The sequence below is a fragment of the Leptodactylus fuscus genome, chromosome 10 (assembly GCF_031893055.1).
Source record: "Leptodactylus fuscus isolate aLepFus1 chromosome 10, aLepFus1.hap2, whole genome shotgun sequence".
In the NCBI taxonomy this organism is placed as follows: Eukaryota; Metazoa; Chordata; class Amphibia; order Anura; family Leptodactylidae; genus Leptodactylus; species Leptodactylus fuscus.
The window spans coordinates 54099397-54113435 of record NC_134274.1 but is presented as its reverse complement, the minus strand read 5'-3'; the positions used below and the strand labels follow the sequence as shown (position 1 = coordinate 54113435).

General features: G+C 40.3%; 1 protein-coding gene across 1 annotated transcript; it reads right to left on the bottom strand.

Annotated features, from left to right (window-relative positions):
• Nucleotides 1–449: 449 nt before the first annotated feature.
• On the bottom strand, nucleotides 450–7981 carry DNAJC12 (DnaJ heat shock protein family (Hsp40) member C12). Its single transcript, XM_075258541.1, has 5 exons — nucleotides 7766–7981; nucleotides 5967–6045; nucleotides 4918–5057; nucleotides 3754–3946; nucleotides 450–952 (listed from the first exon to the last, which is right to left on the bottom strand). The coding sequence occupies exons 1-5, from the start codon at nucleotides 7844–7846 to the stop codon at nucleotides 858–860; spliced, it is 588 nt and encodes a 195-aa protein (XP_075114642.1). The 5' UTR covers nucleotides 7847–7981; the 3' UTR covers nucleotides 450–857.
• Nucleotides 7982–14039: the final 6058 nt, after the last annotated feature.

The following is a 14039-nucleotide window of genomic DNA, read 5'->3' as shown; positions in this document are numbered from 1 at the left end:
CCCGTTTAGGATAAGGACACACATTGAGGCCCTTTTGATTCAGTTTTTGAAGCCAAGATCAGATGATTGATTTTTTTCAATACTTCACTTCTGGTTTTGGCTTTAAAATCTGCACTTTGTGCCTTTTAAACAGGGGAAAATAAAAATGTTCAGTTCTGCCTGGAGTGTTTCTATAGAAGAAATGAAGAATAAGAAGTTAATCTGTATGTTTTTACACTTTCCATCATCCGCTCTGGGACTACTCCCAACATTTCGTGCAGTGTGATAGGGTGAGACTTTACGCCTTGGGATATATGTTGACTTTGTGTAGCTTTTCCTATTCATTTCATTTCAGCCCCAAGCTGAGATTTCTGTAGATGGACCCCTTTACTCCTGCAAGGGTGGAGAATGTGTTTGATTTAAATTGGTGGAAGTGTTGCCCAAGATTTGCCACAAAAGTGGTGCACAGTAATAAATGTGCCTTGTTGAGTTGTATGTGAGCCATCTTGAGGACTGTGACTGTCATTCAGTGGATAAAACCAATCAGGAATGCTACGGAGAGTGAGACCACACATGGAAAAGCCACGCACACACGGGTGAATGACTGCACGATGGTGCCACCTGTACCCTATGGGTTCACCCAAAGTCTGTTTCCCAGGCCTAAAACCTCACTATGTAGGTAGACAAGTCTATATACATAGAAATATCTTGTACATGCATGCGAATGCTTTTATAGCGCTTTAATATACAACAGGTTATGGACCTTCTATTTATCTATAAGACAAGTACAAATTCTTAGCAATAAAATACATTAAATATGTCAATATATATTATAATATAGAGGAAAGACCATTTAGTACATCAGGGGAGGTGGAGGCCTAGATTTCATAATTTCTGAATTTTCGAAGAAGATCCGAGGGAGCCTCAGCTGACCAGCGGAAGCGCAGGAGACAGTAAGTCATGTCAGGACTTCCTATAATGAAATGACAAAGAATAAACCGCTAGTATACATCACCCTGACAGGACGAGTCACAAATCCAATGTAATAACCAACATCACTAATGGAAATTTCTGTCTCATCTTTCAAAGACAATATATGTAAAGTGTACAAATTTTTCTTCATGATGCCACCATTAATTATTCTGTATAATGTTGGTATATATATATATATATATATATATATATATATATATATATATATATATATAATGGAAGCTGGAAAAAAATTCAGAATGGGGTGGATTTGAAGAAAAAATGCATTTCTGCGACATTCTTACGGGCTTCGGTTTTACGGCGTTCACTGTGCAGCCAAAATGACATGTCCCCTGTATTCTGTGTTTCGGTACAATTCCGGGGATACCAAATTTATATGGTTTTATTTACATTTTGACCCCTTAAAAAAAATCCAAAACTGTGTTAATTTTTTTTTTTTTTCTAAAAGTCGCCATATTCTGACAGCCGTAACTTTTTTATATGTCCGTGCACGGGGATGCATAGGGCGTCTATTTTTTGCGGGGCCGGGTGTACTTTTTAGTTCTACCATTTTCGGGAAATGCTATTGCTTTGATCACTTTTTATTCAAATTTTTATCAGAATCAAAACAGTGAAAAAACAGCGGTTTGGCACTTTTGATTATTTTTGCCGCTATGGCGTTTACCGAACAGGAAAAATATTTTTATAGATTTGTAGAGCGGGCGATTTCGGACACGGGGGTACCTAACGTGTATGTGTTTCACAGTATTTGACAACTTTTATACAGTATGTGTTCTAGGGAAAGGGGGGATGATTTGAATTTTTAATACTTTTTACATTTTTAAATTTTTTTTTTTTTTTATGCATTTATTAGACCCCCTAGGGGAGCTGAACCCCAGGGGGTCTGATCACTAATGCATTGCAAAAAATCATCATTTCTTTTGCAGGCTGCATAGACCAGCCTGCAAAAGAAAGAGTTTGCAGCCCGGCCGGGAGCCTTTAACAAGGCTCCTAGCTGTCATGGCAACGTGACGTCGGCCCTGGAGCTCGGCGATCACCGGCAAAATGGCGGTGCCCATGCGCCACTGGGAAAATGGCGCCTCCGCCGCCTTTGACCATGGCGCCGGATGGGTTAATGCCTCCGATCGGTCCAGGGACCGATCGGAGACATTAGCACTGGTTGTCTACTGCTTAAAGCAGTAGACACCTGGCGGCTATGGTGGCCACCCGGCTCCCGGGCACTCGCCATAGTTACACACCCGGCATGCGCCGTACTATTATGGCGGATGTCGGGAAGGGGTTAACAAGCATGGCATAAATCAGTAATTTTGGTATTTAGGACGATACTCCTACAAACTCCATGCAGATGTTCCCCTTGGTCAAATTCAAAAACACCGTGCTAACCACTGAGCCACCATGCTGCCCTCATGCATAGCAGAATCCTTTTGTTAATGTTAGTATTTTCCAGTCTGAACTGATGTCAATATGTCTACACGACACCTTCACCCTATCTCGTCCTCGCTGCTGTTACTCTGAGTGAATGGCTCTAACCAAGCAGAAGCGCTCTTATTTTCGTGACATTGTGGTATAGTTCATGTTACAGTGGATCCTACTAATATTATAAAGGTGAAATCCTACTAATATTATAAAGGTGAAAGTTTGTGTGTTTGGATGTTTGTTCCTCAATCACGCAAAAAACGCTCAACCGATTCGCGTGTGTCGTTTTCCACAAACATAGTTCATAGGCAGGATTGAAAGATAGGCTACGTTTCGGAACAATCACAGACATACATTCTTGGCAGAAGTTGCCGAAATTCAGAACTCATAGCAGCAGGTCTGCAATCCCACACACTTCTTAGCATAGCAAGCCACAAACTCCCCCAGGCAATAACATTTACATATGGTTTCACACTTCCCCGCTCACGTTAAGGTTACTCCAGCAGCCTACCTCTTCTACGCTCCAAACCCGGCATCTTTGTCGAACATCAGTGCAATCGGGATCCGCGACACCGCCCAGACTGCCACAGCAGCTACACTGTATTTGCAGGCGCATGCGCACATTGCCGTCGTACACAACGTCTTCCGGGACGCCACCAGTTTGCGGCTGTAGTCTAGGACGCAGCGCAGGAAATCCTCGGCAGCCCACGACAGTCCCCGAAGCCGCACTCAGCTTACTGGTCTTGTGCCTTCCCGTCCCTCCAGCTTAGCTATGGTGAGTACGCCATGTCATTCAGCAGCGGGACAGTGCATGTGCTGACAGGGGAGTTAGGGGATTTTGCGGTGGGGGCTAAGCAGGGTTTTTTTTGGGGGGGGGGGGGCGCCCGACAGGTGGGGGCCATAGGGGAGGGGATCTGCAGAAAAACGAGGGTGGGGAGGTTGACCCGGGGTGCTGCGGGAGGGAGAGGGAGTCCGGGGCGCTGTGGGGATGGGGCACCCAGGGGGTGCCGCAGGGGTGTGGCCAGGCGTGAAAGGGCATGAGCGCAGGGGACGAGTGTGGCTGCGAGGAGCCAGGAGCAGACAGTAGGTAAAAAGCCCGTGGGGACAGGCGAGGAGCAAATGGGACAGGGACGTGCAGGAGTGGACATGGCAGCACACGGCGGATCATAACCAATGGCGAATGCCGAAATATCAGTGGCTCAGCACCAACTCCAACCCGCAGACGAAGTCGCGGGCAGATGCTAGTTAGTAATAAAGCTCTAGTAATTCAAGTCTGAAGGGTAACATTTAGGAGAGACTTCTCACAGGCTAAGCATCAGTATAAAGACCACATTGACTGAACACTTTATATAATTGTGTTGTTACCTTCAGGACTTTTAGGCGACAGCAAATCAATATCTTGTGGTGTTTTCTTCAATACAAGATCCTCGTTCTCATCACTGATCTGGTTTTTAGTTTCTTCTGAGGTAAATGAAATGTCATCGTGTGTTTCACTTGAAGATTTATCTGGGGCTTCCAGCATCGCTTCCTTCTTGTTCTTTACAGCCCAATGCATTGACTAAAAATACAAATGATTTATAATAAAAATGATGCCAAATGTTCAAGTCTGGATCTTAGGCGCCATGATTTGTGGCATTATCTATCTAGTGATCGGAGATTACGTTCTCTAACTCGTGCACCTTTTCAGACAATTTTTTTCTTAAAGGCGTATTGTCTTACAAGATATACTATAAATGCCTCTTGCCCATAAAAACGGGGGTCTTATGACCAGCTCTGTGTAGGCGTGTTCATGGTATATAGTATACAGGCAGTAGGCTAGGCGGCAGGGACCCCTAGTATCATACGGTAGATCGCTGTGATGCAGGGAATCACAGTCTCCTTTGTAGTTTGAGTTTCTATGTTCTCCCCATGTTTGTATTGGTTTCCTCCTATACTCCGATTGAGAGCCCTATATGGGACAGTGCTGACAATATCTGTAAAATTCTGAATCATCTTTTCTTAGAGCTTTGCCTTATGCTGTTCCTTTGTTATTCCTCCCAGAATGTAATTCATAGATTCTAGGAGGAATAACAAAGAAATAACACATAGTAATAGGAAAAGATGCTCTGCCATTGAGAAGGCAAGTATTCACAAAAACAGACATGACATCAGGCGAGGATCTTTCTAATGACAAGTGAAAGTACAGAATAAGTCAATAAAAGGTTGTAATGGATGAAAAGATCGGATTAGGAAATGTTTACAATGTTCAAAGACTCAGGATATTGAAACCAATTCATCAAAACAAATGATTGCGAAATTGCACGTGTGGCATTCACAACAAACACATGTCCTGATGAAACGCCAACGCGGTCCCCCATAGAATGTCATTGTTTACTCGGCCACGAGACAAGCGTATCTCCTTACAAACACGTTTATGAGATTAAAACCCAGACAGCGTGGAGTCACATAAACACTACATTTGTGGCCAAGCTCATTTATATTTCCAGTACAGGGCATATTACGTATTCTCACAAATATACAGTCACCTACCATTTTTATGGAATCGTTCAAAGCTTCCCATTGTCGAAATGGAATCATGATCTTACTGCGTCTCCAATAGTCATAATGTGCACGACTCTCCTCATTGGTTAGGATGTCTTTGGCTTGTTGAAGTTTCTGAAAGTCTTCCACTACAAAGTATCACCAAAGTTAGTTTCATTTTTTTCCCCTTTGTTACAATTTCTACACAACTTTTTGAATTTTTTGAAAAACCCCTTAAGGCTGAGTAAGGCTAAGGCCCCACGGGCCGTAATCGCAGCGCTAAATCGCAGCAGAAAGATCTGTGGCGTGAACGCATTGCAGTTCTTCCGCAGCGCTTTTAAGAGAAAGTTCATAGAGTTTTCCTCTGTGGACTTTCTCTTAACATTATATCTATGGGAAAGCCGCCGGCGTTTCCGTAGGTATAATTGACATGCTGCGATTTGCAAAGCCGCAACGGCTTTGCAAATCGCAGCGTGTCCGTGCTGCGATTTCTTCCGCAAAATGGGCATGGGTTTTGCATGAATCCCATTCCCTTTGCTTGCACTGTAAAACACTGCTATTTTTCCCGCAGCATCTCCACTGCAGACAAATCGCGGGGTTTACGCCCCGTGGGGCCCTGGCCTAAGGCCTCATGTTGCGGAAACGCAGCTTTTTTTTTGTTGCGGTTTTTTTTAAGCCAAATCCAAGAGTGGACAGATCAAAAGGTAGAAGTATAAGATTTTCGTGTATAGTTCTCATTCCTTTTGTACACATTCTTGGCTTTGGTTAAAAAAAATGCAAAAAAAAAAAAAGAAGCTGTGTTTCCACAACGTGAGGCCTCAGCCTAAGGCTACATGCACATGACCATATGGGTCAGTAACAATGGCATGGATGATACGAATTGGTATCTTTATGTTACATCACACATGATTTTCACTGACCCATACATTCAAATGAATTGACTGCGCTGTAAATACGGATAAGTATTGAACCTGCTCCATATTTCCATACATCTATTAGAATATTTTAATCCACAAAGGCCAATGCCTATTAGTATTATTAAAAAATAAATGAAGTACCTGCTTTATGGTCGCTGGGATGTTTGTCGGGATGACGCTCCAGGGCTCGAACTTTATATTCTGCAATAATCTGTTCAACCTAATGGAAAAACAAAGGCAGTAATTTGCTTGTGACGTCTCTCTATATAAATAGCCGTCGTCCTGACTATCCAAACAGGAGCAAGCCTACACTTTCTGACAATGGTTTGCTATTCTCCTGGAGCAGCAGGAGCCTGTCATGATTCATCTTCCTCTCCTTTTGTTATTCTAACCATGTTTTTTCTTCCTCACCGTCACCTACCTGATAACAAGTGCAAAGATTAAAGCTGCAGAATTAATTTCCACGGTCAACACTGTAAAAGATGGACAATCTCGAAGAGAGATCAATGCAACATTTTCAGGATTTGTTTTTCAACACTGACCTTTCATCCTCTCCATTGTTTCTCTAAAGGATCAGCTTTAACGTCACTACAAGCGCATACATATCATGTATATGTACACTGGGTAGCAGATGACTTAGCCATGGAAAAAACCACAATAACGTACAAGACCAAATTTATCCACTCCAATGGCCAACTAGAAAATAAAGGAGGAAAAGGGCTGTGCCAACTCCTAGCCAAGAAGACATAATGAGCATAAGATCAGGACCAGTGTGAAACTTGTTGGTGTATATGACCTATATGTTCACTTTTTCCATCATCACAAATATTAATTTTGTACATCAGACTATTACTCGATGTGAAGGGATGCCATGATAACAGTACAACACCCTTCAACACCCTTATCAGACCAATATGTTAAGCCCCTACATCTTATATTCAATGTTATAGACACATCTGTTCCTATACATCTCTATGCCCCCACCTATCAGGAAACCAGGGGCCTCCACCTTCACTTTAACTCAGTGGTGGCTCCTTTAATACAATTTATGGAAATTCCAATATGAAAAGATCCAATTGCTTCAAACTTCTATGAAAGACATATATGCAAACCCAGCTGGCTCTCAATTGAGGATGAAGTATATAGACCCTGCAGGTCAGGAAGATATATATATATATATATATATATATATATATATATATTTCCCTTAAAGCTTTGTCTACCAAGCCCAAGACATTCTTGTTTACCATGGTCCAACATCAAAGTGCACTTATTTTGTTCCCATATGAAACTCAAAAAAAAAAACAAAAAACACGTTGTATGTTTTATTTCTATTGTACCCTTGGAAAATCTGTTCAAATTATATATATAAATAAATGTTATATTTAAAAGCATAAAATATATTTACATTACATGTAATTATTGTTAGCTATATAGGGAAAATACCACATATACTGTATAGGTTGAAGCCTGTTACCCATGAATATAGAACTATTGTAACTGGTCTTAAATTTTTATAAAAAATTATTGGTATTCATTTTATAGAAAAGCCTCGGTTTACATGTCTACCGTAACAATCCCATCTTTTGGACCAATAGACGTTTGTCCCATTTGGTCAGACATTGTAGGATTTCTCTGAATTTGCAAGTAAGTAGTTAATGTTGGATAAACCTTGGTGTGTTTGATCAGAGGGAATTGTTTGTGCGTCTAGTTTTTTGCATACTTCTCCTGCAGTTGCTATATGGTTACATTACCTATATACATGGATAAAAGGTATCAAAGTACATGCAGCATTATAGTTAACTAGGTGATATGGTTATACAAGACCACATCAGAGTCTGCTATCCAGATTTCCATACTGTGACATTTTCCACTATAGTAATATTAAACTATTTGAATAATATTAATGTGACAGTAGAATAGAGAAGACAGTCACTGACCGTGGAGAGCTCATCACAGCCCAGCAGAGAGTAATAATCCTCCCCCAGAGTCTCCTCACTGCAATTCAGTATAGACTCCATCTGGATGACAGGTTGTGTGGCATACACCCAGCTCTGATCCTCCTCACTTTATACTGATACAGGGGGGGTCCACAACCCTTTATGTTCGATGGGCAGCTCCGCACTTGTTGCTTGCTATTGGCACTTCAAAGGGGGAGAGGCTGTTATTCCTGCAATGCAGCCTGGGAGTTGTATCTAACAAGAAAAAAAAAAAAAAAAGGAAAAAGCAGCATATTATGTCTGCTTGTGTACAATATGAAAGGGAATTGGCTTGTGTCATACAGTATCAGAAGCAGGTCATTGACTGCTAACAGCAAACCACAGGCATATATAAGCATCCAAGGAAATCCTACTCTGATTCTATGGCTTGTAATGACAATAATAAAAATAAAATACTGAGTAACAAGAAATAGGGAGTCGGTCACCAGAATGCAACATAACAATCCAGCCCACATATTGATTCAGGTGACACTAACCCAACAGTGTGCTGTCCATTGCTGATTTTGTCAATCTGAAAATGAGGTCTATGGAGCAACATGGACATTGGCATTATTCCAAAGAAGTAAATGGAAACACCCTTGTTACTCCACAGAGCATCTACAGACTCCCTTTAGGTCATCACATTTTGTAAACTATGCCATATATTGCGCTATGTTTAGCATAATAAAGCGGCTATATCAAAAATATGCTTGTGATGATCCAAGCTTATTAATATACTAGAGTTAGGGAGTTCTTTTAGCTTCAGCTCAATACACTCCTGGCTTTGGTTCAGTATTTTTGTGAAACTTAACATAACCTGATCATTTTTTGGCACATACTGTATGCATTATTAAACTTTTAGCAGTATTTAAATGACTAGTGATAGAACTTTTTTGCTCTGAAGAGTATCGCCCAGATTTATTAATATTTATTCCTTCCCCAACATACCTACAAAACTTTTTTAAATGGCTTACAGAGGACCTTTCACCACCTCCACCAATTCTAGTTCTTAGAATATGTTAATAGACACCATTCCACTTATTCCAGCACAGTTGGAAATTTTTCTATAGCCCCCACCATTCCTGAGCAATCATTGTTGTTAGTTTTGATGCCTGATGTGCTATTTAGGCTCTATAATTTTAGGTGGGCGGTGTCAGGCAGGGGGTGTGATTCTGAGCTCCAATCAGTATTCTCCTTCCTGACAGTACAGAGCCAAAACAGCATATCAGGCACCAAAACTAACAGCATCGATTTCTCAGGAACTGTGGGGGATGGTGAAAGGTTCTATTTAAATATCTTAAAAATTGAACTGACTAGGAGTGCACTAGAGAAGAAGCCACAGTACGTAAAATATATACAGTATATTTCAAAAGTCGATATAATATCTTTCAAAAGCACCCACATGGGTAACATTCATGCCCCTCACTAGGAGCCTCATAAATGTCACTTGTGGATAGAAATAAAGCAAATAGTGCAGGTAAACTAGTAAAAGATTCCTATTGTGTAATGGGTGGGTGTACCAGTGTGGGTGTTTTTGTGGAATTCCTCAATTTTTTTTAACAGAGGAAAACATTTACATTGACATCACGCGTGCGACCTCAAAATTACAGCTTTTATCTTTGTTCTCAAACAAACTAGAGGTCATTCTAACCAAATGCCTTAAACAGGGACATTTATAGAGGATTTAACTAACACAGAGGCTTCCAAACGCTTTCAACCGTTGTACTTGAAGAATACTTTTTCTAACTTCACTGACCAATCAATAAAGACACTGAAAGATATCATATATATCATAATACATTGACTATTACCACCATATATTATCAACAGTAAATATTACCACTGCAAAATAATGAAATATTAGTGATTAAATAATTCAGCAATAATTAACCATTAATAATAATTAATAATAACTGGTCAAACTCCAGGCTGTCAGTTTGTATATCTTCAGAGCTGAGAGCCCTGAAATATGAGTTTCTGCACTGCGGAAGCCTTCAATAGCACCCTTGAATAAGTAGGAACCATGAACTTTTTCACTAGATGGCATTTACCATGGACTGGTCCTGACTGATTTTCTTCAATCATGGAAGCTGGGAGGATGACATAGGCCACCCCTCAACCTCACTGAATGGACAAAGCATCCACTGCTTTGTGTCCTCCCAGACTAGAAGACATGTTTTTCATGACTACTCCAAGTGCCTTGCATTTTACCTTCATCTAGATTGACTCTTCAACCTAAAAAGGGTCCAACAAGGTTAGATCATGGACTTCCTGCCTTGTAGATGGCTCCACCACTTGAAAAACCCCTGAGACAGTGAGCACTTTTTTGTCCAACCCCTTATGTCGCAGTTCTAAATGGTAAAGATCTCCTTTTGAAGGGGTCAAGAATATCAAGGATCCCAAGGAACTGTGCAGAGGCAGAAAAAGGGTAAGACCCATAGTCAAGTAAAATAAAATTAACTTTTGGAAAAAAAAAACAAAAAACTCCCAGGTGCAAAAATACAAAACAAAACGTCAAGGAATAAAATAACCCCATAGCAGACCCACACATTCTAGCTCCAAGACAGGACAGAAAAAATAACAAAATATACCGCAAAAAGTGGGTGTGTGTCAAGACATTGTATAATGTAGAGGGCAGGTCTCATAGTTGGTTCATTTGTTTAATTGAAAATTCCATCTCTCCTTTGGGTTGGTAGAAATAGCTCATTATTTTGTTGCTGGTAGGGCGCAAGGGAATGTGCAATAGATATTCCCAATATAGACAATGGGTTTCAGGTGAGTAAAGACACAGGTGGTTAGAAAAACAAAGATAATAAATCACCACCTCTGAGACAGCTAATAAGACCGTTATATCGTAAAATTACTGGTAAAGTCTCATTTGTGGAAATCAACAATATATAGAAAATGAATGGACATGTTAACTAGGAAGCATGATGCAGTTGGGCTTTTTCTATAGCTCTTTCCAAGCCGTTTTTGGCAATTTTTATAAATATAAATTACTACAAAAGAAAAAGCTGTCCATTATTTGGCCACTGTAGGTATAGCACAGCCAAAAGTGTGCAATGTTTTTCCCTTTCTCTTGCTGGTTACTATGTATTCATATATTCTATCTATATTTTCTTCAGAAGACTGCATCCATGCAGTCGAACTTTTAGCATGGCCCACATCCCTCTTCCCAACCACCTTCCTGAATCTCTCCGACCAACCGACCTCCCCCCCTTCTGCATGCACTATAATGCCCCACAGTGGCTCCTGTATACAGTATTATGCCCCTTAGTGACCCCTGCACACTGTATTATGCCCCATAGTGGCCCCTACACACAATATTATGCCCCATAGCGCCCCCTCCTGCACACAGTATTATGCCCCATAGTGGCCCCTGAACACTGTATTATTCCCCATAGTGGCCACTGAACACTGTATTAATCCCCGTTGTGGACCACCCATGAACAATTATTATACGCTGGAGTCTTTTCAGACCTCAGAATATAATAAATTGGAGACCCAGGGGAGGATACAAACATAAAAAACACTGTTACTTAACTCTCCTGGGCCCCGGAGCACCCCCCGCTAATGTCAGCCATTTTCAATTATGGAAAAGACATCATTTGAGCTGGGGCTTGTGTTGCAATGCATATGGACGCAAGCCCCGGCCCACGTGACATCTGGGACGTCACACGAGTAGGCCTGAAGCCTTCCGGAGCCAGGAAAGGCAAGCAACAGTGTATAATGATAGTATTTGTGGGGTTCACGGCCTGCGATCTCACTTACCGATCCCGGGTCCTGCTCACAGCCACCTCCACAGAAGGGAAAGCGCTAGCGGCCGTGAGCAGGAGCCAGGATCGGTAAGTAAATAGGGCCTGTTACCTGCTGAAGTTACTCCAGCAGGTAACTGCCTATTAAAAAAAATGTTCCAGGCCCTGTGGCAGCCGCCACCGCTGCTACCACGGTAGTTATGCCCATGCATATGAATTATATGAAAACACAGGTCCTCAAGTCCAACCTATAACCCTACAGCATTGATTCAGAGGAAAGCAAAAAAAAAACAAAACATGATGCTGTTGCCAATTGCCCAATGTCGGACAAAAAATATCAGTATTAAAGCCCGGATCAACATTTCTTTACCAAAAAATCTAAAACCCATAAAATTCGAATTTTTTTTCGTTAAGGAAAGGCATCAAGCCTTGTTTAAACTTGTCCAATGAATCCACCATCATCCTGGGGAAAGAAGTTCCATAGTCTCAATGCTCTTATAGTAAAGAATCTGCTTCTGTTGCTGGCTAAATGTTCTCTCTTCTAGATGTAGAGGATGTCCCCTTGTCACTGTCACCAGCCTAGGTGTAAAAAGATCATTAGAAAGGGTACCTTCATGTATTTTTACATTGTGATTATCTCTCTCCTTAGCTGTCTTTTTTTCTAAACTAAATGACCCCATATTTGTTAATCTGTACTTGTTAATAAAAGAAAAGATAATACATAAGGCAAGTTAAGAGGACCTTACACCTCCTTGGGCACATGTGGTGTAATACACCGCTAGAAAGCCGACAGTGCACTGAATTCAGCGTACTGTCGGCTTTCACGTTCTGTGCCCCAGGTGAAGAGCTATCGGTGCTGGTACCGTAACTCTTCACTGTCAGAATGGCGTTTCTGACAGTCAAGAACACCCTTCCTCACAGCAGCATCTATTTTAAAATAGGTATTAACAGCATTTCAGGATTTTTATATGAAAATATGACACTAAATATTTTAAGATAAGATAATCCTTTAATAGTCCCACAGTGGGGAAATTTTGACAGCTATGGTAGCAATGCACATTTTTCAGAATCCAAACAGCATTGTGTATTCAACGTATATCAGATTCACTTCATTCCACACCAAAACATGGATCCACACCAATGAAAGACGGTTTGAAATTCCAGGTACCAGAAACAAGGGCTGGGAAAACACATTCCCTGTGGACCTATCCAGCAAACATTCATATATTCTCAAGGAGCAAGCAAGTACTGAAGAATTCATCTACTCTCTAGGGGCCATAGTAGATTACCTCTTGGAGGAATACAGCTCATTACATTGTAAACAGGCGGCATTATTTTTATATCAGTTCGCTCTGGAGATTTCAGCGGTGGGGAAATCGAGAAAGTATTTAAATTCCAATGAAGGAAGCGTTAGATACGCCAGACTGAGATGTCACACTTTATGAGGTAAAATAATATTGGGTAGCTGTGACTTTAGATACTCAATTATGTTTTTTTAATTAACTATTTAACGGTAACATTAACGTAATTAAAAATATAAAATGATGAAAACCAATATAACATACAAATGTATAAAAATGTACAAAAATATTTTCAGGAACTGATTTAGATACACAATTATTTTAATTTTTTAAATATACTATTTACTACAACAATGAGATAAAATACAGAATAACAAAATTAGAAATCAGCACAAAACATTTCCCCAAACGCAGATATAGATACACCATTTTTTTTATTACCTGTAATTTCTGACTTGTATCTGTCCTTAATATCGCAGTCCAGCAATTTGGTGATCCACAGGCAAGTCACACTATTGACAGGCAATATTATATTTTCAAGAAAATAAAAATACGTATAATACAAATGGAAGGTTAAATCGATCCGTAAACATAGTTGTTGTTTTAAATTGTTGCTTTAAGAAAATTATTTTTTTCAGTTAAAATAAAATTTAGATTTATTGTAATTACTTTAGTTTTAGCTCAATTGTATTTATTTCGGTAATTTTACTTTATTTTTTTAATAAAATAATAATAATTAAAAGGCAAGTAAAAAACAAAACCACAGACAATAACCTACACTCTTTTGGTAAAACTATCTACAAGGGTCCATTGACTTCAATGAGAGACTTTTTTTTTCAGTGCTGAAATTCCACACCAAATTCCTCACCATTTTTCTCCGTGTGAATGGACCCTAAGATTGTGGTTGCAGGGGGTTCAATTGACTACCAAAGCATTTGTCTAGGCTAAACTGAAGGAAGCTTATAGTTATGTAGAACATTACAGGTTGTTAAACTAAGTTTACCTTTACTGGAACGAAGGAGTCAATTCCAAAAAACAGCCCCAAACTAACCTATATTCGTAGGCCTGTATGGTTACCTTACTCATTTAGCCAAATCCACATTCATATGTCTCCCTGCCATTTGGTAAAGAGACAGTTATGAACCTACTGAGCATACTTTTACTCCTTTAGACTATGGC